Source organism: Medicago sativa, chromosome 5, assembly GCF_051527215.1.
Source record: "Medicago sativa cultivar Bolivia chromosome 5, Bolivia_mono, whole genome shotgun sequence".
Classification (NCBI taxonomy): Eukaryota; Viridiplantae; Streptophyta; class Magnoliopsida; order Fabales; family Fabaceae; genus Medicago; species Medicago sativa.
The window spans coordinates 67,233,683-67,256,862 of NC_140753.1; the positions used below are offsets into that span (position 1 = coordinate 67,233,683).

A 23,180-nucleotide genomic window follows, 5' to 3' on the forward strand; every position below is an offset into this window, starting at 1 on the left:
AAAATTCAATGCTTTAAAAACCACTAGATTGATCATTGAATTAGCAGAGACACTAGTCTAAAATTCATTAATCTAATCAGGGTTGATGGTGCAAGCATACAACATAAGTTAGTGAGCAGAAAATCTAACCAAGTATATGACGAATATAAAAGGCAAGGAGAAGTGAATAACTGTCATGTTGCTTAGTGCTTCAAAGTCTCACGCAAGGTAGTGAATGATAGCATCCACCATATATGAAAGCCAAGAGGAAGCTATATGTGACAATTCCACATGAGATAGTGAGTGATGTTATATAAGATTGCTTGGCAATTTATGGTTCAGAACAGTGTATTTTACAGGCAGACTATGCAGAGAAGAAGGCTGCTGTGTGGGAGAAGCTTGCGGAAGAAACATCTAATACTCAAGTGACAGCAGCTAGAGTGTACTTGGCTGTAAATTTTTGTTATCATCCTTTTTAAGATACTCTAGATTTTTATTTCATGGTTTCATCATGAAGGGTTACGAATATGGAGTGTCATGCAATCTGCTTTATTTCAGCAGTTTAACTCTGTTGGAGAGGCTCTACCCATGTTCTTGCGATCGTCTCAACTGACCAGGCCAAGAAATTTGTCATGTATGGGCCATTAGAAATAATTTGGTCTGCAAGAGTGTGAGAGTCACTGCTGGATGTTATGAGGACTAAGTGTGTTGGCCGTGTGGAATAAAGCATGTTGGAATAGCCCAGTTTTTGGGTGAAACCTGTGCTGGACAAATTGAAGTGCAACATTGACACGGCTTTTATAGTAATTTTGGAATTTCCAGCTATGGTGCTCTATTCCTAGGGACAGTATGGGTTCGGCTACGAATCTGCCTTTTTTGGTTGGCATCACCCCTTGGTGATGGTTAGCTAGTGGGACATTTTGGGATTATTGTTTGCTCTCTGGTTTGCTCAGGATCAAGACCTCCAAAATGTGGAGATTGAGGAAATTCACAGCAGATGCAATCTATTTCTGTGTTTGGATTAATAATTCAAAACTACAGGGATATTATACCTAATTCTGTTAACTTTCCATTTTGCTTTACTAAAGAGAAGATAATTTGGTCGTTCTCTCCTTGGCTAAGATGATACCAAGTTGGCCTTCTTTCCATGAATTAATTTTTTTGCCCGAGTGTTTTTCTCAGATGATTTCAAACTCATTTTTAACTTTGGATGTAAAAGTGGATGTGAGGAAATTATTGCATGGTTTTCCTATGCGAAGAAATATAATTCTGTAATAAAACTTTAAAAATAAAGTGGGGAGGACAGGATCAAGTTGAACAACTAGCTTCCATTATGAAATGATGAAGTGTTACAGATGAAACACTCACTAAATTAAGCCACATTGGTATGTACATACACAAGCACTCAAACAGGCAAAAATTTAATTGATATATAAGAATGAAAGAATAACAAAATACCATTTATCTAAACTAAGGAGAAAAAAAATGCAAAAGTTGCGACACATGATGCATTTTATTCACTTGTGGAAGGGATAGCTCCTTCATCACTAGAAATGGCTGATGATATTTGCGGTCTAATCTCTTCAAGCTGCTGAAGTATAAGTTGAACTTCTGGTCGTGCTGATGGAGAAGGATCAACACAATGCAAAGCAAGCTTCAAAGTATTAAGCAACTCATCACCATTTGCCGATGAATCTCTCATCAAATCAACATCAAAGACCTCATTTGTCCACTCCTCTTTAACAATAGAGGCAACCCATTGAAGTAAATCCACACCGTTCATTGCCTCACCAGGTGGCTTCCTTGTTAGGAGTTCTAACAAGATTACACCAAGACTGTATACATCAGATTTTGTGTTTGCTTTCTTAAGCTTTGATAGCTCCGGTGCTCGGTATCCCAATGCTCCGGCAGTAGCAATCACATTAGAGTTAGCCGCAGTTGTCATCAACCTAGATAGACCAAAATCTGCTATTTTAGCATTTGTGTTCTCATCAAGCAACACATTGCTTGAAGTAAGATTCCCATGTATAATGTTCTCATGTGAATGTAGGTAAAGCAAACCACGAGCCATGCCTTGCGCTATGTTCATCCTTGTTGGCCAATCAATTCTCATTTCAGGTCCATCAGCTGTAGGAAAATAGAAAACACTTTTTTAATTAATAAATAAACAAACAAACTTTGCAACCCTCAAAAAAAGAAAAGAATAAACCAGAAGCTTTTACATTAAACATACCATGTAGGAAAGAAGCAAGACTCCCCTTAGGCATGTAATCAAAAACCAGAAGCTTTTCTCCTTTAGGTCCCAAGTAATAGGCTCTAAGTGCCAAAAGATTTGGGTGTCTAATTCTCCCTAGAACACTAACTTCAGATTCAAAGTCTCTCTGACTTTTAGTTATCTTTTCCCTCAATCGTTTCACCGCAGCTTGACTACCGTCTTCTAATGTTGCCTTATACACTGTTCCATAGGTGCTCTTTCCCATTATCTCGGCAGTTGCACACAAGAGATCATCAGCGGTAAAAGCGAGTGGTCCATCAAAATGAACCAGTTTGCCTCCAGCTTCACCACCCGCTTCAACATCTCCGGCGATCGGAGGGACTCCTTTTCCTGCCCTTGCAGCAGCAGCAGCTGATCTCCCTGTGGCCTGGCCACCCTCGGACTCTGATGTTTTTCTTTTCCGGATCAGACACAAGAGCAGGATGCAGCAGACTATTAGCAGGACTACAAGGAGCACTCCTGCTACTATGAGGATTATGTCTTTGGTACCTAGTTTCTTGTGATGCCGGTGTTTCAATGCTTCAGAAGGTGCACCTGGTCCTTCCGAAGGAGCTGGAGAGGAACACGGAGTTGAAGGACTATAACCACATAGTTGAATATTTCCCACAAATGAGCTTGAGTTAAATTTCTTTGCTAGTAAGGTTGGAACAGGACCGGAGAGATTATTATGAGAAACATTGAAGAAATTAAGACTAGGCAGATTGTCAAAGGAAACAGGAATTCCTCCACTAAGATTATTCAATGACAAATCGAGCTGTCTAAGCATTGAAAGGTTCCCAATACTTTGAGGAATGTGACCACTAAATTGGTTATGACTTAGAGAAATCTCTCTAAGTTCCCTTAACTTACCTACAGAGTCAGGAATACTACCAGTAAAAAAGTTATGATCCAAGATAAGATTTTGAAGCCTAAAGAATCCATTTTTCAAGCTACCACCCCATGAGTTAGGAATAGAACCTGAGAGATTATTATGTTGAAGAGATATGAAAGTGAGAGAATTCAAACTAGTTAGGCTAGTAGGTATTGAACCAGACAATGAATTGAAACTCAAATTAAGCCAATAAAGCTTAGTAGCATTTCCAAGACTCTGAGGGATTGTACCTATGAGCAAATTGTTACTAAAGTCTAAAGATTGAAGCATAGGACAAAAACCTAATGAAGCAGGAATTGAACCTGTTAACCTGTTATTAAAGAGTTGAACACCTCTTAGATTGTTGAGAAGTCCTAATGATGAAGGGATTGAACCACCAATTTGGTTATTATGAAGACTAAGCTTTCTTAAACCTTCAAGTTGACCAATCCTTTCAGTGATTCTCCCCTTCAATCCTTTCCATGGAAGCTGAATTATAATCACTTTTCCTTGAGCACATTTGATTCCAACCCAACCTCCAGAACAAGCTCCAAAGCCACTATCATTCCAGCTTCTCAAGAACCCTTTTGGATCAATTAACTCTTCTTTGAATGCTTGAAGTGCTAAGAAATTTGACTGTGTTACAACCACTCCATCCCACTGCTCTTCACACAAAACTGGCTTCATTGGAAGCCATAAAAAATTGACCCAGATGATGAAAATGAAAAATGACCTGAAAAAATGAAGTGGGTTGTTGTAAAAATTGGAACTTTCTTCTGCATTTCTCATCCCAAGTTGCAAAATCTGAAAAGGGTCATTGTAAAAAACATTTAAAGTTAGAATCATAGTTTTCATTAGAAGAATGAATGAAGTAAGAATTGAACTAAAACAGAAGTATAGAAGAAAGATTATTACTTGATGAGTGTTGTTTTTCTTCTTTCTAGTAGAAGTGTCCATGAAGACACTGTTTTTGTTATGTCAGAGAAGAGAGTTGTGTGTATGAAAATAGAACATAGAAATGAAACAGTGGAAGAGTGTTTTGGATGAGGATTTTGTAATGGGGAAGAGAGAGAAAACTGAGGAGAAGCACGTGATGTTGGTCATAAGAAAGAGTGAGTGGGGCGCGGGGTATTGAAGAATCTTGTGTTGGGAGGAGAGAGAGAAGAAACTGAAAACTATTTGTCAGGTGGATTGGTACAGAATACAAAGAAAGCTTCTTCTTTACAAACACAAACGGCTAGTTTTTATTTTGAGGTGTGTTATATTTAATACACACGGTTTTAGATCTTGTTGTACCAAGTGTCTCTCTTGTTGAAGTTGGTTTTAAAAATGTTTGTAGTTTGTTATTTGTCTCACATTGTTCATGTTTTTGGACTGTTAAATGTATAAATATATATTTGAGAACACTTATTATTTAAGTTAGTTTTTGGGATGAGATTCAAGTCTATTCAACATGTCTGACTCAATAGACAAAGTTGATATTATCTTACTAATATAAAAATTTGTGTAAAAAAAACATTTATGTATTATTTTTGCTTACAACAATTGGGTGCTGTTTTTTATTTGTTTATTTGGTTGTGTTCAATGTTGGTGAGATTAGAAGGTTGGTTAGTTACATAATGAAAGAAAGCACTTTCTTTTATTGCATGTCCGAACCCCAAAGTTCCAACGGCTAGTTCTTTCATCAAAATAAAAAGTGTAGGTCCAGTACAACCAATTTCTGCATTATTCAGTTTACAAAATCTAAGGCAATGACTCAATTACTCTTTTGCCACTTCACATATCTAGATTCAGATTCCTATGGTTTAGGAATCATGCGGTCACATAGTCTAAATCTTCATACAAAAGGTCAGATGCTTTATGCTTTCACCTTAAATTGACTCAAAATACAAAGTTGATCTTGATGCATTAGTTTAATTTGGTCATCACCTGGAAAACTAAATTCTCCTCGACTAATGTAGTTCAAATTAAAATTTCGATGGGTAAGTCGATATTTCTGGTGCAGATCTCAGTCGTGTATCTTAGAAGTTAGAAGACTAAAATTTACATTAAAATTTAGATAAATTTTTATGTATCTTAGAGTTTGGTTGGATAACCGATACTCGATAAGGAAAAATTATTTAATATTTGAATGTATAAAATACGGTATGGATTTGAATGATTAGATGAGAGTATCTACCCAACCAACTTCGTGAAACTATTGTATTCACGTAAAATTTAATATGGATTAAGTGTATATATGTTATCAAGGTGAGTATAACATGATTGCAGTAACCCACACTGTGGTTTTTCAAAAACTACAATACGTAGCTTCCGCTAAATCACAGTAGACCACCAGGATCTAGCATATTTATCGTGATACCAAACATAGTTTAAAGTTGAAAGCATATGATTTGGTAGGGATTAAATTAAATAGAAAAAATTTCAAACTATCATATAAGCTATGTTGCTTTTTGTTCGGACAAAAGTTGTTGATTAGTCTTTAAAAAAACCTATAGGATTAGTTGAACATTGTATAATTTAAATTGTATATTGATTTCAACTTAACTCTTATTAAGAAAAAAAAAATTGCAAATCAGGATTCAAATAAGTGAGGAGACAAGTTTGGAAAACAACGAAGGACAAACTAGAAAAGGGGTTGTGTCATGTGTGGTACATAGTTAGTAGTGATCGTAATCAAGTTCATGTTATATTGGCTACTTCCTGGCTATTGGTCCACAACAACAGGTTCGTAGAAAGCACATTACTCTGTCCTTTGACACCTTTTTCTTGTCGTTTGTTTCCTAAAAATAGAGAACAATGCCGTTTATTCTCCGACCTGTATGTGTTTGGCATTTCAGTGGAGTGGAGTGGAGCGTTTGTACAACCAACTCGACCCACATAAAATTAATTTCAAGATGTCACTTTTAATGTGACCAAAGAGCCATTTTAATGAGACACTTTTCTGAATGAATTGAAGTTGTAAATACATCCCTAGTGTCCTTTTTATTAGTAATTTTATATACCAAATTGATCGGCAGAAAACTCAATTTGAAACTAAATTGTCAGCTTAAAAATTGATTTAATGACCAAGATAATTGATAATTGACACTCGAAAGTATTTATAATTTTGTTAAGTTTTGAGATTTTAGTGATAGTGTCTCAGACATTCAAGAGTCAACTACTAAAATAATTGTTTGCCACATTACTCGTTTTAAAATATAAAATATAGTGAAAAATAATATTATAGTCAATTTATATTAAGCATATTGAATATATATTTTTCAAACTTTTTAAAATGTAAACTCATTGATCAACATATTAGGAGAATGAGGGAATGGATTCTTTGGTATCACATGAGAGTCTAGTCAAATTCTTGCCCTTGATTTAGTAGAGAGGAGAAAAAAGAAATGAGAAATTATGAAATTAAAAATCGGAAAAAATGTATTTTAAAGGTAGAGATTTTTCCACTTGAGAAAACATAAGAAAACAAATATTTGGATTCTGAATGTTTTGATGATGATGCAACCTAAGGTTTTCAAATTGGTTTGATCGTGATCATCTCTGAACTAGTAATATGTGTTATTTAACATATTGCTCACGACCTTTTGATGATTAATTTTTGGCGTTTGCCCAAAGTGGATGTGTTGTTTCAACTTGTCATGTGTGCGTTGGCAATGAGGAAAAAGTTGAATGGTGAGTGATCTATCCAAAGATTATTTTTCACAAATAATGTTTTTAATTTTGGTTTATCAAATGAATCGTATTATGTTAATATATAAATTTTTTAATTCATACTTGATGATTGTTATATGCGCCCTCAATTTTGCCCAAAAGTCCCCCAGTTTATTGGAACATAACTTCAAATCACACAAAATGTATTGGGATTACGATCCAATCGACTTTGTTTGCATTGGAGACTCCTTATTTCAAAGGTTGGCCAATACGCATGGCGCATAGAACAATTTCCATCGTGCTTACTTGTTATCTTTATGAACGATTTTTAATAAAGATATATTGATTTAAGCCAATCAAACACAGGGAAAATTTGTACTTTTTAGTTTATGTTATGTGTCAAACAATCAAGTACTAATGAAGATAATAGGAATTAATAACTAGTACTAAACCAACAAAACCATAAAATCATTCCATGTCTGGTTTTTCTAGAAAAGATCCTCAAATCACATTGGGGAGGTAATGTTGTGTATTATCAAGTATTAAAATGCTAATTGAATTATAAAGCTACTCCCAAAAGCTACACCTTGGACATTCACATGGGTATGCATTTGAAGCGAGGCTCTGGGATACAAAAACAAGTAGAAATATATGGTAACTCTTGTGTGTGACCAAAAATGTCACTCCCCATAGATGGCACCAGTAGGTTGTAACCCAGGCTTCCAGGTTCCCGCATTGCATCACATAAGCCTGTTCAGAAAAATGTTTTTACCTCTGCAAACGAAACATGTACTTAGATAAATGAGATCTAAGACTTTGAACGAAATTGATTTCATAAAGATATAGTAGTATTTGATTAAGATGGAGTTTAATGTGTAATAATTTGTTTGGATATGTTTCCTCAAAAAATAAGAGCCTGTTTGGAAACACAGTGGAAATAGCATTAATATAGGCGCAGAAAGTCTTCCATCCAAGATGTGTATAATCACTTTTACCTAGTAAATAAGGCCTGTATTTTAACCTAACTCAATGCTAATGATTTCCACATGTGTGATAGCTTTTCACGGTGTACCCCAATCTTACCTCACCCAGTGTGTAGTCAAACGAGCTTTAAGTCAATTGATTATACTACACAGAATCTATATAGGACCCACAATCTGATTTGATCTCCCAATCCCAACTCCCATTTTCCAGTAACTACCAAACTCAAAAACAAAATGGCATGCCCCCGTAAGACTCTTTACAGACACAAGGCAAAGAAAGAAAGAAAGAAAGAAAAAAGAGAACCAGTTTGGATTCTGTATACATCATTGAAAATCCAAACAAAACTAACCCAGCTGCCCCACCCAACCCCTGAATTAATCAAGGCACCAAACTTATCCAGCCATTGCATTATTACATCCAATAGAAGCCCTAAACTAGGAAGTCAAATGTACACTAAACACAGCAATTGAAAGGGATCTGGCTTCTCAGAGTTTAAAATAAGCAATATATCCAGCTTTGTGTTAGGTTATCCAATATTAAGGTGAGATAACGAAACTTTTCTTTCACTTTTCATTCTACCTATTTAGAAGAGTAAGTTTAAAAATAAAACTTTAGAAAAGTTACATTCCACAGAAGCCACTATAATTCCTTCTTTGCGTTGAGGTTTTAATATACTTCTAATCAATAAAAATATCAGAATTTCTTCTAACAACCAAAATTCATCTTTCTAAACCCAATTTACCCATAGTACAACCTAGGTAGTCAATCCCGGCCAATCCTGGTGAGATCCCGGAGGAGCGGCGCATCTCGGTGAAAAACTACGACGGGAATGTGAATCCCAGCACACTTCTGGTTCCTGGCCGCTCCGGGTGGGAGAGTGGGTTCCTGGTTCCCAACCCAGGATAATCATGATTTTCCTTTAAAATCTGAACCGTTTGAAGGGTAATTTGGGTTTCTTGCACAACCCTAACAATTTCCTCTCTTCTCCTTTCCATTCTCTCTCTCTGTATCCGCCGTTTTCAACCCTAAACTCTTTCCTTCATTACATGTTCTCTTTTTTTTTTTTATCAATTTTTTTTTTGTTTGTTACATTGGAATCGGCTACTACTTGAATAGACATTAAAAGACATTAAATCTCTCCTTTGTTACATTGAATCTCTAACTAGTAATTGTTTATCATAACTTTCTCTGTTTTTTATACAATCTCTCATCTGTTCTTATGCAATCTATCCTTTGCGATCCCAGCAATCCTGCTACCCGGGATCCCGCTATCCCCTTTTGGGGTCTGCGCTGCTGTACAAGATTGACTACATAGATTACAGCAGAAATATCTGAATTCGTCCAAATAAATAGTTATAAATGGTAAATTTTTATATGGTGTTAAATAAGAAGTGCGATTTTTGAAGTTCATATAACATCATGTGCATATTTGGATTCACGGTTTGGGTTTGGATTGACAGTGAGTTTGACATAATCACGGTGACCCACTGTCATTTTGCAAAAACTACACCGTAGAACTTCAACAAAATCACTATCGAACCCAACTTGATTACAAGCATGCTCGTAATCAACAGCAAAGAAGTTTTCAGAAACTAGTCAATAAAACAGGGTACATTTCAGTTTGCTTAGGGTACCCTGTTTTGTTGCCAAGTTTCGGAAAACTTCTTTAATGATTTCACACGAGTCTCGTTCACTAATTCTCATTGACAAATCAGCCTAATTATGTGAACCTAACATCCTAATGCAACACAAACATGTAACCAAAACCGCAAAAGCAAGAATAGCAATAACGAGATAACAAATTCAGATCCAAAATGCAAACTAAACTACATCAATTAATCATTAATTAGTACAACAATCTCTTAGTATAAAAAGTTTCATATAACTATAAACCCTAAGCAATTAGCTTTGGATCTAATCAAAAAAATCTGCAACAATTTCAATTTCAATTTAACCAACCTCATAATAGAAAACTCCACCAAATCACATATCCCACCAATTACACGCGTTGAATCGCGGCGTTAGCAGCGGCAGCACCACCTAGAAACGACAAGAATCCCGAACTACTCACCTCCTGATCATCAAGAAACAAATCTTCCGGAACACGAAACGCACCATGCGCACAGACAATCGCCAATCCAACCATAAGCGCAGAGATCAACAACGATCCAACGGCAGTAAGAAACACAACGAAAATTGTTAGAACCACAAGAAGCCCTAGCGTTTCACGATCTGCAAACGTGCGTCCGAAGAGAACGAGAGGTTGATCGGAAGGACGGAAGAGGTAGAGAAACGACCACGAAGCAAGAAGACCGAGAAGAACGAACAAGGACCATGGATGTGTGATTAGGGAAACTGCGAGAGCGAAGATGATTAGTGTTAGGTAATTGACACGAAAGTATGTGAAATTCTTGCGGATTCGGGAGTATGCTTCGGCAAGAGTTTCGGGACGGGAGATTGAGGAACGGTCGATGAGTTCGGACCAGGGACGGCGTTGGGAGAAGGCTTGACGGAGGGAGGAGGAGATGCGGGAGATGAATGCGCGGAAAGCGGGGGTGGCGATCGGTGGTTGAGATTGGGTGGTGCTGGTGTTGGATATGGTGGATTGGGAAGTGGAAACGGGGAGTGTCGGTGGAGAGGACATGGTGGCGCGTGAATCTCCGATTAACGCGCGTGGGTTTTGATGAGAGAGAGAGAGAGAGGTAGTGGAGATTGGTGCGTGTGGTTTTGGGGCTTTTGGGTTTGAGTTGAGTTTATGAGAGGAAATGTGAAGATGTAAAGTTATGTTAGGTCAAAAATAACGTTGCTAATATGGGATGGGATTATTATATTTAGAGATGTAAAGTTTTTTTTAAAAAAAATAATAATAATAGAATAAACTAAATAATGCTAGTGTATCATAATAATTGAAGGTCATCCATCAATTTTGTTTTTTATTTTTACATCACATTTAGAAATATTTTTACATCACATTGTATTTTATTATATTTTGTTCGGAAAAATCTGAATTCATTTTTAAATGTTACTTTTGGATTGAATGTCATATTATTGTGACATCTTTCCACCGTATATCAAGGGTTAAAACAAAAAAACATTATATTTTATTATCGGTTATTTTCTACTTTTTTTTTCTTTCACATCACGTCTTTTCAATTTAAATATATGGTTAACACTTTTTTTAATTCAGATTAGGTTAACTCATTATTTATTAAAAATGCAAATATAACCTAGAGGACACCGAAAGTCTACACAAGGACCACAAGAGATAGACACTTTGATCGAAGCATAAGCGCTTCTATTAGTTTGTTGAGTGGTGAAAATAAACTAAAAGGTTACGATTAGATAAAATAGCTTTACAATGATCTATAATGAAGTCTCATTGAGATTTATTATGATTGACATTGAGGACATCATCTACAATTTGTTTACAACCTAATTCAAAAATAACATCTATGATTACGAAAACAAGGATCCATCGACAATAATGAAGTAAACTCCAAGCTTCACATTCCAAAAGTTGAAGTTTCGTACGCTTCCAATCCATTCTTGTCATGACAAAATTGTCTTGGACATCTCTAAGACACCAATGCCTGATCAACCTTGTTGTTCATCAAAGGTTGCACCATCAACATTTCACTTAAAAAAACCTATATGGAGGGGGTTTGCAAGTGGCATTAGAGAATGAGATAACCTAGTTTTCGTCTTGGGAATGTTGGCATGTTGCCATGAGTGAAATAAATTAGCATCTCTAACAACAACTCCTTCACTTGTCTCGAACTTTCCCATTTCATAGCTTTGCACTTCTTCTTTTTGCTTATTAATATTACTTCAAACAATCATAAAAAAAAAAAAAATGACTTTCTGAGTCCTTGAAAGAGTTTTACACCTACAAAAATATCACCAAATCCCTCTCGATATGGTATTTCTGGCCAAAACAACCCCTTTTGCCAACAATGCTATCCGGACATGCAGGAAACAACCGTCAAAAACTTTTAGTACCCCAATCACAAACAAACACGAATTGGGGTAATCAACATAAAGGTTACTTTTTTTTTTTTTTTACAAAAACTGATCAACATGTTGATTCATTAGTTAATGTAGGAATATAGGACGTAAAGGAACATTCCCTTGATTCATTGTTGTGCTTTATTTTGTTTATACCTTAAGTTAACTGACAATTATCCTACTTAACTAGAGGTTGATTAGATTTTATATCACTCGAGCTATTTTTAAGTTTAATTTCGAGTTTAGTTTATTTAAAAAATATAGTTGGATCGAAATTTGGAGTCAAATAATTGACAAGTTTTTTTTCCATGAAAATGATAAGCAGAGAGAAATTTTTATTGTTTACACCATAGTTGGTCTCTAAAACCACGAATCATAGTAAATCATAGCAAATGCCAAAAAAGCTTCAAGTAAATAAATAAAAATTAAAAAAGTTCACAAAATTTCATTGTTTCGAAAAAAAAATCAAATTTTAATTTATCGCAATAGAAATACCTTAAGGCTCTGTGGCTCTGTTTGGATTGATGGAATAGAAAGGAGCGGAACGGAATGGAACGGAGCGGAATGGAATAGATATTTCATTCCATTGTTTGGATAATGAAATAAACATCTCATTCCATTGTTTATAAAGTGAATGGAATGGAATGAGTTTAACTTTTTTATTCCATTTTTACCCTTAATTCTTAATAAAAAAGCTGTTTTCTATTAAAACTTGCTAGTAGAAACAATTGAATTTTTAATTCTATTTTTTTTTTATTTCTAGTTTGTTCCTTCAGATTAAACTAAGAAAACAAAAAAAAAATTACATACAAAACATAAAAGGATTTAAGTTGAAACAAAGCTGTCTTATATTACTTGACCAAAAAAGATGTTTTATGGTATAAAATTATCTTTGAAATGTTCAAATATATACAGCTAGAGCTCCCCTTAAAACAAACTGACATACACATTTACAAACATCAATATATAGCATGAGAACAATCAAATTAAATGTTTTTTTTACTGAAAATCATAATTAATCTAGCTCAGACACACAAATAAGAACGAAGAACAACTTGGCTAAAAATACAACTAGAATTAAGAACCACACACATACCGTTTTTTTTAGATAAACCACACACATACGTGCCAGAAAGAATTAGAATAATAAATTCACGTGAAGAAATGAATTACAAAGAACTTGCACGAACTGAGAAGAAATGGAGAAGAAACTGTTGAAATTAATAAAAATGGATAAAAGAGTCATTATTTAATTAAAAGGTCTCATTCCATTGCATACCTCTCAATTTGGGTGGAATGAAAAATAGAAGGAAATGATGGAATGGAAGGGAATGGGTTCCATCATGTTCCATACCACTCAATTCAATTTTTATAAATCCAAACAATGAAATCTTATTTCATACCACTTCATTCCATTCCATTTCGTCACATTCCATCAATCCAAACATAGCCTAAAAGTAACTGTGATACATTTAAGGAGTTGACATCTTTCAACAAATATTTTTTTCATATGCACCAACCAGAATCGAACTCGGAACAAATGGCTAAAGAAATCCAAATATGTACCACTTGTAGTGATAGTTGACCTTTTAACCACACACATTACCTACATCCATCACACAACTTTTCTTTCTTGACCCAGACCATCACACGTGACATAACCTTTTCTTCCTTCGAAACAGTCAAAAATCTTTATTAAAATCAAATCAACCGCCAAAACGTGAAAAAAACTCACAAGTCACAACGTGCAACAATAACACATAGCCAACAATAACACATAGCTCTCTTTTGTTCCGTTCCTTTCCCTCACTAATTCGTTCACCATACAATCAAGATCACCATTTTCAAAATTAAAGGTGATTGGTGATCTTTGCATAAAGACCGTGGAAACAAGAAAACATATTATGCATTCACCGGTTGGTATATTTCCGAGTTACCTTTGATGCTACAATAGTGAAGGAGTTTTCTCTACTATAAATATTATCTAGAATCGGATATGAAATCACATGAAATATGACTGATTAAACAACTGTTTAGTTACTTACATAGATAATTACTTTTATTGATATTTAAATGAGAAAATCATTCGATCTATACGAAATATAAAAAATCATAGAGAACGATTATCATGTATATTTATGAAGGAAATGTTAATGTATGTTTGTAATAAGGAGGATGGGAACGTGAAGTGAAGCAAAAAAATTATGTCAAATAATTAAATAATACTAAATTTAATGAGAAGTTATATTAAAAATAGTTGTAACAACAAAAATTAGAAAGAAAATAATATATTTTTCATTTGTTGAAAATGAACTAAAATAACATCATTACTAATTGTTCTAAGAACTCCTCTTTCTATATACGTTACAAGAGATGAATCAAATGCTCTAGTAGAATAGCCGTGCATTCAGACGGGTGTGCGCGTTGCGCTCTTTTTTTTTTTGAAAGCAAGTCGCAATTGCGTAGAAATATATATAAAAAAAAGTAGATCTCTATATTGATATATGAATAAAAATATAGAAAAATGTACAAATTAAACAACAAATGATTTCCGTATTAAATATCAGCAAAAATATAGATATGTACAAAAAAAAAATAGTTTCTCGTATTATTATAAAAGTAAAATATTTATAATAAACTAATAAAAAATTTGGGAATAAGCTAGTGTGACATTTGCCACATCCGACCTTGTTCAGGTCCGTCCCTCGAAACCTGGTTGGAGCTATAGTGGTATGGGTGTCGTGAGATTAAGCATTTCATGATGCAGCGGGCTGATATTATATATGAGAAAAAAAAAACACATTAAGAAGTTCCACCCAATCTACCTCCACCAAATTCTATAGTGTTCTTAACTAACGAGCACTCTATTTTAAAATATGATTTTTTAAATGAGTTTAAAAAATAGACTAATTGTTCGAAAGAAATTTGTGTTTGATTTATAAGTTAAATAATTTTTAGTCGTATTTTATTTAACTCTCGACCGAACTTCAGTTTATTAATGACTCATTCTCCTGTAAATCAAATGGTTAACACGAAAAAATTCAATGATGAATTTTTATGATTGAGTCTCCAAATTTATATTAAAAAAATAATGATTAATTTAATCTATTTTCATCTGTCAATCCCTTATTCTTTTATGTAACTTATAATTAGATCTCTTAAATTGAAGGGACAATTAATATAGATCATTAACAAACTCAAAAATCTAATTATTTATTTGAGGAATCTAATTACAAATTTCGACACATTTAGAGACTCAATTATAATCTTTTTAATATCAAATCCTATTTAAAAATAGTTTCAAACGACTTGTCATAAGAAAATAGTTCAAGGAACTTTAAAATAATAATAAAAAAAAAAGTAATTTCTCTTAGAATACGATGGTCTGACTCTCATCTCATACATCAATTATATCCATTGAATTGGTCCTTCCGCCACAAGTTAGAATTGATTCCATGCTTAGTTGTAGTCTTGTAGATAACCTTAAAAGAAACACACAATATAATGATCTTACGAAAGAAAATAAGGCACGCACCAAATATATGCATATGCAAATGATGCAAACACCGGTAAAGAAAAAACCCAAATATATGCAAATTAAAAATATGAGTTGTGTTATTTGAACAACTATTTCAGTGACAATTTATGAGACAACTATAATTTATAAAGAAAATAAGGTATTGACACAAAAAAAAAGTAATAAAGAGATAAAATAAAAACATAATGTGAGTATGAGAGAGAAATGTGTCACAAAAGTTGTCAAAAAAAAGGTTGTACAAGTATCATTTCTCTTAAAATATGTGTTGCATGACCGATGGTGGGTCATGCGTAGGATTAAAGATTTTGGTCAAGCTTACTACTAGTTTTCAAATTTTATTTTATTTTTAACAAAAATAAATTGTATTCATTCATTATTCAAGTTTATAAAGTAAATTGATACAATACATATTTAAAGTTTTTAAAAACAAAAATGATGAATCTCCAAAAAAATTTACAACATTTATATTAATAACATAAAACGACAGTGTATATATACCTATAATAAAAAAATGGAAAAAACGAACACATTAATATCTGTCTTGACTCTATTAATCATCTTGTATATTCCTTTTTCTGTTTGTTAAAGCAATCATCTAGAATTCCTTTTGGTTGGAGATTATCAGTTTTCTTCATTTTGTTGCAATAATTGAAGCACTCTTTTCGTTTCAAAAGTCTTGTGTATTTTCAAAGCAGGAATATATTCACACATTAGGTTTACCGGTTTGAATACGCTGAAACTTAAGTAGGCAGAAAGGCAAAATAAAGTCCGAAGCATTTATGTATCACAGAGAAAAAAAGTCGAAGCATTTATGAAAGAAAGATTGCTTACAACAGAAGTTAACTATATATAGAACACATGAGCTTATAATAAGAATATAAGTTATATTAACCGCTACCCCTAAGACACCGGTTAAAAAAATGAAAAATAAAAACATTTTTATTAAAAATAACAAATTTTTAACTTTTAAAAAGTTGAATGTACCACTTTTAACAATTTTTCGATACAATATTTCAATGTTAGTTTTCTTAATTAGAGCCGACACTTGTTAATATTTTCCAAAAATATATAAAGAGAATATCTCCATCAATTTTCTTTTTTCAGAGAATATCTGAACTTTTTTGTTTTTCTTTGACCGGATAGAGCATCTGAAATCTTTTTCATAAGTTAGGGATGGTTTGTCTTAAAAGCACTTGGCATATTATTTGGACAATCTCCAATCAAATTAACGCGTGCTGAGCTGCTCAAATGCAATCTCCAACCCATCTTAATTACTAAAGCTTAACCCCTCAAGCTATTGTTGCCCTAATATTTTCCCCACATTTTTCCCTCCACTTTTCTGAGCCATTGGATCTTGCACATTTAGGTGCCATTCAATTTTAGCCATTGATCATCTTACTTAATGCCAGCCGAATTTTGTTATCAAGTTTGCTATAATTTTGGCCAGCCGAATCCTTATTTTTTAACCTAACAAATTTCATTCCTATCCTCCTTTTTTTTTTAATCAAATATTTTCTACACTTTTAGGTTTGCAATTATTTAACATAACAAATTCCATCTAAAAAAATGCATCGCACCAATTTTATTCCTATCATCTTGCCTTTTTTTTTTATGAAGCAAATATTTTCTACCCTAACTTACTAAAGCTAAACCCCTCAAGCTATTGTTGCCCTAATATTTTCCCCCATTTTTCCCTCCACTTTTCTAAGCTGTTGGATCTTGCACATTTAGGCGCCATTCAATTTTAGCCATTGATCATCTTACTTAATGCCAGCCGAATTTTTTTGTCAAGTTTGTTATAATTTTGGCCAGCCGAATCCTTATTTTTTAACCTAACAAATTTCATTCCTATCCTCCTTTTTTTTTTAATCAAATATTTTCTACACTTTTAGGTTTGCAATTATTTAACATAACAAATTCCATCTAAAAAAATGCATCGCACCAATTTTATTCCTATCATCTTGCCTTTTTTTGTTATGAAACAAATATTTTCTACCCTAACTTACTAAAGCTAAACCCCTCAAGCTATTGTTGCCCTAATATTTTCCCCCATTTTTCCCTCCACTTTTCTAAGCTGTTGGATCTTGCACATTTAGGCGCCATTCAATTTTAGTCATTGATCATCTTACTTAATGCCAGCCGAATTTTTTTATCAAGTTTGCTATAATTTTGGCCAGCCGAATCCTTATTTTTTAACCTAACAAATTTCATTCCTATCCTCCTTTTTTTTTTTGAATCAAATATTTTCTACACTTTTAGGTTTGCAATTATTTAACATACAATTTTAATATGCATTTTTTTTAGATGCATATAATTTTAATCTATATAAACTTTTTTATATAAAATATCGTTCATAATCTATATATGTGTTAGCGTAATAAAAAAAACGAAAAGACGGCTATGTGAATGCCCGTCTTTCCACACGTTGACATAATGTAAATCAATATTTTTCTAAATTAAAAATAAATCAAATTATTACGTGGTATATCCCGTGAAAATAAAACTATCACATCCCTCCCTAAAAACAAAAGAAACAAAAAACTATCACATTCCTTAAAAAAAAAAAAAAAAAACTATCACATGCTTGAAAAATTCTATAAAAATCCTAACGAATCTTTTTCATTTTTATAAAGGAACGAATATCTTAATATAAATATATATATATATATATATATATATATATATATATATAAATGTTAGATATTCTCCAATCAACCTTAATTAACCCTAATACTGCCCTTTTTGGCTGGTCTAAATATATTTTTTTTAAAAATTGTTTTGCAAGGAATTGAACCAACTACCCATAACAACACCTTAGAGCTTTTACCACTAGACCACTAACATTTTTATTGAAATATAGTTGCTTCTAAAATGGATATGTAATCTTAAAGGCCTTTTTTTTTAAGCCACTAACACTCATTTTTATTGTGTTTATTTTCATGTTTGATTAATTTCACATAATTTAATTTATGACTTTTATTCCATGTTCATTTTTGTTGATGCAAACTAATGTTATAATTTTCTTTTTGGAGATTTTGCATGTCGATCACTCTCAAACATCACTTAGTTTCATTGTTTCTATTACTTTGAATGTAACTCTAAAATTAATAATATAGTCACTTTGATGTTTATATAAGAAACTCTACAAAAACCCGTACATCGTACGGGTTAGAGTCTAGTTTATATAAAATGGAGGATTCTAAAATAAGGGATTAATTTTATGAACAGATGAAAATTAAAATTAAAATTAAAATTAAGTTTAAATAATTTTACACAAGTTTCTAATCAAATATCCATATTTAAAAATTTGATATACAAATTAAACATGCTTAATATAAAATATTACAAGTGATATGAGATTTTTATCGGTGTTGTGTCGTCGCTGTTTTTGCTCTAGATACATGCAATCGATGATTGCATCTCAGGGCCGGCCCATAGCTCGTCGAGGCTGGGCTACGGCACCGGGCCTCCAATTTTTTGGGGCCCAATTTTTTTTTTTTTTTTTAAATATTTATGACACTGAAAAATTGTTATATATATATTAAGAGCAATTAGCAACATTGCGCTCAGCATGCTTCAGTGGCGTGGGTAGCTTTTGTTGAGTGCGAGGTCATGTGTTCAAGGCCCACCAAAGTATAATTTTTTTTTTTTAAAATGACTTTTTTTTTTGGGGCCCATAATTTTTTTTTTTGCATCCCTTATAAAACTAAAACTGGGCCTATGAATTTGTTAAGACGGCCCTGTTGCATCTACACAGTCAACACAAACCGACTCATGAGGTGAGGATTGCCTCCACTTATTATAAACACATTATCAGATCATCTTCTATCCGATGTGTGACTCTTAACACGCCCCCTCACAACCAGCACTATTGAGTTTGGTTCGTGGACATAAATAGTGGGTGACCCGGTAATGGAAACCTGATAGCAGGTGGTTCAATGGATCTTAAAAAGGCTTTATACCATATTAGATCTTAGAAATCATGGTTGGCTCTAACACAACCCAACAAAACTGACTTGTGATGTGAGGATTGCAACCACTTCTAAACACATTGTCATGTCATCTTCTATCCGATGTGAAACTCTTAACAGATATATTGACCGTATGAATGAATGCAGACAACTACCGACACGAAATCCTTTCGTACGACCTCACTCAAATTGATAAAAAAAGTGAATGAATGTCGTGTAGTACATTCAATCCAAATCATTAAATTAATTACCCTCGTTATACGCTTATCTGCTTTTGTGGTTATGCTAAAGCCATGCATATAATTAATACGAGTACATCTGATAGAAATCATGAATCTCCAAAAAATCCAGTTATCTTCTCCTACCACTCCTCTTGGTTTTAATTATTCGTCGTTATAATCTCATGCACTACTTTTGACTTTTTTTACCTAACAAGAATCTTAACTTTGCGTCCATAAAACAAACAACTCTCAAAATATATACACATGAAGCCTAGCTCAATAATGACTATATATATAACAACCACATAGAGCAATAGAATTAATTAAATTAACTTAGGTTGCATTATATATCAATCTATGGCTTATTGCAAAACTCTTGATGTGTTTTCATGGGTTCAAAATTTTCCACCAATATCCGAATGGAAAACAGGTTCTATGTCCTTAAGCTTATGTTCATTGCTAAACTCATCTCAACCATCACTTAATCTTACCATATCAAAAAACCACCAATCCCAAAAACTCTCTTTTGCTATTGTGGCAGATTATAATATCCCTATTTTTCTTTGGACCTCAAAACCATTAAAACCTAGCAATAAAATATCACATGAAGAAACCATTTCAAATCTCCTTGTTAATTTCATACAAGACATCCTTAATTATGGTTCAAAAAATAATTACAATAGTCTCTTCATTAAATTTCCAAAACTTGAAACTATTCCAAACTTTAGTGACATTTTCAACCTTGCTTTTTTAACTCTCTTATTCTTGGTTTGCATTTATGAAGCTCCTTCGGATCTTCGTTATGGGTGTCTTAATGCATTAAAGGAACAATTATCAGGTTTTGAATCAAGAAAATCGTCAAAGTTGTTGATGAAACTATTAGGTTCTAATTTGGAAGAAAAGTGGATGCGTTCTATTAACCTTGCTATTACAAATTGGATTGTGGAATTAAAAGAAGTAGCTAAACATCATTATAGCATGTTTAGAACACCATCTCCTTTATTTTCTTATGCTTTTTCAACATTTGGGTGGTGGAAAGTTCAATTGTATTGTCCTCTTATAAATATGGATGTTGTTAGTGCTAACAACCATGCAGCTGATGAGAGACTTCAATTCTCTCTCAAATATCAACAACTTGAAGGTGTTCTTCAATTCAACCACAAAGCCTTTATCAAAGAAAAGTGGGTCGAAATCATGGTGAACATTGACAACATAAGGTAATATTAAATCTGTTTAGAATTTATATTATTTTACAAAATTGCTTTTTCAAGATAGAATTAATTAAATTATGTTTCCATCAAACCTAAAAGGTTTTTTTTTTTTTTTTTTTTTTTTATACAAAACATCATATCTAAAAGTTGCATATAAAGCGTTAAACCATTTGCCATTAAAAAGATCCAAACAAAGGAGTAAAAAAACTAATACTAACAATTATTAATTAATTATTAACATTTGTCATTAAAAAGAATAAAACTAATCTAAATTTTTTTGGTAGTGGCCGGGGTTCGAACCCCGACCTTGCATATATTATGCATTGTCCATACCAACTGAGCTAAGCTCACGAGGACAAACTAAACTAATCTAAATTAACGAATTAATATGTTTTTTTAATAAATATTAGAACCAATCAAATCTTTACTTTTTTTTTTCATATGTTCGTGTATGTATTACAAGTGGTTTTCAAACCCTCTCTTTTGTTTTGTTTTCTTAATGTTTGTTGAGTTTTGGAGTTAGTCAAATACTCGTTGTACTTAAATTTAATTGGGTTGTGGGTCGAGTACTAATACAAGTAGTACTTTTCTCCCTTTCATCAAATAAAATTTCTCTGCTGTACAAAAAAAATTGTCTTCATAAATAACTTTTTGATTTTATTTTTTGTTTTAGTTTGATTTATTTTTTTATAATATATAATAATCAATTAATTGAATATTTAAATTTCTTTGGTTAGATGTGATGTTTTCAAACTAGTAGATGACACCCTTATGAATGAAAGAGGAGCTGGTGCATCTGAAAAATATTTCCCATCAAGAATATCATTGCAACTCACTCCAACACTCCAACATCAAGTCTTAAGTGTATCCGTTGGAAAATCCTCAGAAAATCCAATAATGGAAATAGGCATGGAAAAAAGTGTAGAAGCTTCATTTCAACCAACAAATCCCTACATAGGGCTCAACGTATCAGCTGGAGAATCCACAACAATGAGTTTAAAGCCTTGGAAATTTGAAGAATCGGTTTATGGTTATAGTGCAAATTTAAATTGGTTTCTTCATGATAGTATGGATGGTAAAGAAGTCTTTTCAACAAAGCCTTCAAAATTTGAATTAATTAACCCTAAGTCTTGGTTTAGAGATAGGTATTCAAGTGCTTATCGTCCTTTTACTAGACAAGGTGGGGTTATTTTTGCTGGTGATGAATATGGAGAAAGTGTGTGTTGGAAAGTTGATAAAGGTGCTAGAGGGAAGATTATGGAATGGGAAATTAGGGGTTGGATATGGTTAACTTATTTGCCTAATAAGTATAGGACATTCTACCATGAAACTAGGAGGTTGGAGTTTAGGGAAATTGTCCATCTCAATATTCCTTAGCTTAGGAATAACGCAGAATATGAATAAATTACTTTAGCTACCATGATGAAAAAAATAATTTGTATTGGTATTGTCGCGATTCAATATTATTTTAACAAGTAATATTTTTTTTTTGACAAGAAGAAACTTATTGCATTTCATTCATAATAATAGTAGAGATACAAGATGGAATCCTAATATGAATATGGAAACTAGCATGACGCAAAGCTATGAGCAACTTCGTTGGCTTGTCTCCGAATGAACCTAACATCAGAGGTTACTAAATCAGAAGCTAACAGACGTCTACAATCATTAATTACTGCGCTAAAGTTAGAGACGCCACTTTTACTACCATAAAGACTGTCTACCACGGTTTTGGAATCAAGCTCAAAGTCCACAATACCTAGTTGTATTATTCCTTCCTAAAAAAGGAGTAATATTATTGTAATTCTTAAAAAAAATGTCTAACAACTTATTTTACAATAATAATAACAATAATCGGCTTCAAACATTTTTTTTTCTAAAAAGATTTTTATATATTTATGTTTTTTACTGGAAGTTGCTTTTATGTCAATAAATAAATATACGATAATTGTTCATCATCATCATCATCATCAATTGATGGATGTCAAAACAAAAAACTTCTCGGATATGAATGGAAGATACACAATTTTTGTTGTCCACTCCAATGTCATCATGTTCAGGAGCTTCTCGTCCTATTTTATTACCATTATTCTAAATATTGATTCTCCTCAGTATCTTAGGGACTATTGACCAATCTCTATGATCGGATCCATGTATAAGCTAGTAGCTAAAGTTTTGGGAAGTCTGATGGCGGTTGTGATGGAATGTCATCTCGTCTAACAAGCCAACTTTCATCAAATGTTAGAAGTTGGTCGTTGGTGTGGTGGTGGTTAATGATATTGTTAACTTAGAAAAAAGGTCTAATAGGGATTGTCTCATCTTCAAAGGTTAGAAGCTAGTGTCTAAAAGGGATTGCCTTATCGTGATTCATCCTAAATCTTTGGCTACGTTAGTCCCTACACATTGTGAGATTTTTCACTATCTTCTTGAGATGATAACATTCTTATAGTACTTACATTTTTCTAAGATCACCAATGTATTCGTACTATATA

General features: G+C 33.0%; 3 protein-coding genes across 3 annotated transcripts; 1 reads left to right on the top strand and 2 right to left on the bottom strand.

The window, feature by feature from the left end:
* Nucleotides 1–1,292: 1,292 nt before the first annotated feature.
* Nucleotides 1,293–4,129, bottom strand: MRLK (meristematic receptor-like kinase). The gene is made up of 3 exons (XM_085709235.1): nucleotides 4,020–4,129; nucleotides 2,213–3,908; nucleotides 1,293–2,106 (listed from the first exon to the last, which is right to left on the bottom strand). The coding sequence occupies exons 1-3, from the start codon at nucleotides 4,059–4,061 to the stop codon at nucleotides 1,493–1,495; spliced, it is 2,352 nt and encodes a 783-aa protein (XP_085565361.1). The 5' UTR covers nucleotides 4,062–4,129; the 3' UTR covers nucleotides 1,293–1,492.
* Nucleotides 4,130–7,170: 3,041 nt separating this feature from the next.
* On the bottom strand, nucleotides 7,171–11,733 carry LOC146924236 (PRA1 family protein B3-like). Its single transcript, XM_085709236.1, has 2 exons — nucleotides 9,702–11,733; nucleotides 7,171–7,532 (listed from the first exon to the last, which is right to left on the bottom strand). The coding sequence occupies exon 1, from the start codon at nucleotides 10,384–10,386 to the stop codon at nucleotides 9,742–9,744; it is 645 nt and encodes a 214-aa protein (XP_085565362.1). The 5' UTR covers nucleotides 10,387–11,733; the 3' UTR covers nucleotides 7,171–7,532; nucleotides 9,702–9,741.
* Nucleotides 11,734–19,798: 8,065 nt separating this feature from the next.
* Nucleotides 19,799–22,191, top strand: LOC146924237 (neuronal PAS domain protein). The gene is made up of 2 exons (XM_085709237.1): nucleotides 19,799–20,694; nucleotides 21,426–22,191. Exons 1-2 carry the CDS (start codon nucleotides 19,835–19,837, stop codon nucleotides 22,063–22,065), a joined length of 1,500 nt encoding a protein of 499 aa, XP_085565363.1. The 5' UTR covers nucleotides 19,799–19,834; the 3' UTR covers nucleotides 22,066–22,191.
* The last annotated feature ends 989 nt before the right edge of the window (nucleotides 22,192–23,180 follow it).

Coding starts and splice junctions, on each gene's coding strand:
- MRLK (XM_085709235.1), bottom strand. CDS start 4,061: ATGGACACTTCTACTAGAAAGAAGAAAAACAACACTCATCAA. Junction 3,909..4,019: donor AGAAAAACAACACTCATCAA/GTAATAATCTTT, acceptor GACCCTTTTCAG/ATTTTGCAACTTGGGATGAG. Junction 2,107..2,212: donor TCTTGCTTCTTTCCTACATG/GTATGTTTAATG, acceptor ATTTTCCTACAG/CTGATGGACCTGAAATGAGA.
- LOC146924236 (XM_085709236.1), bottom strand. CDS start 10,386: ATGTCCTCTCCACCGACACTCCCCGTTTCCACTTCCCAATCCACCATA.
- LOC146924237 (XM_085709237.1), top strand. CDS start 19,835: ATGGCTTATTGCAAAACTCTTGATGTGTTTTCATGGGTTCAAAATTTT. Junction 20,695..21,425: donor GTGAACATTGACAACATAAG/GTAATATTAAAT, acceptor TTCTTTGGTTAG/ATGTGATGTTTTCAAACTAG.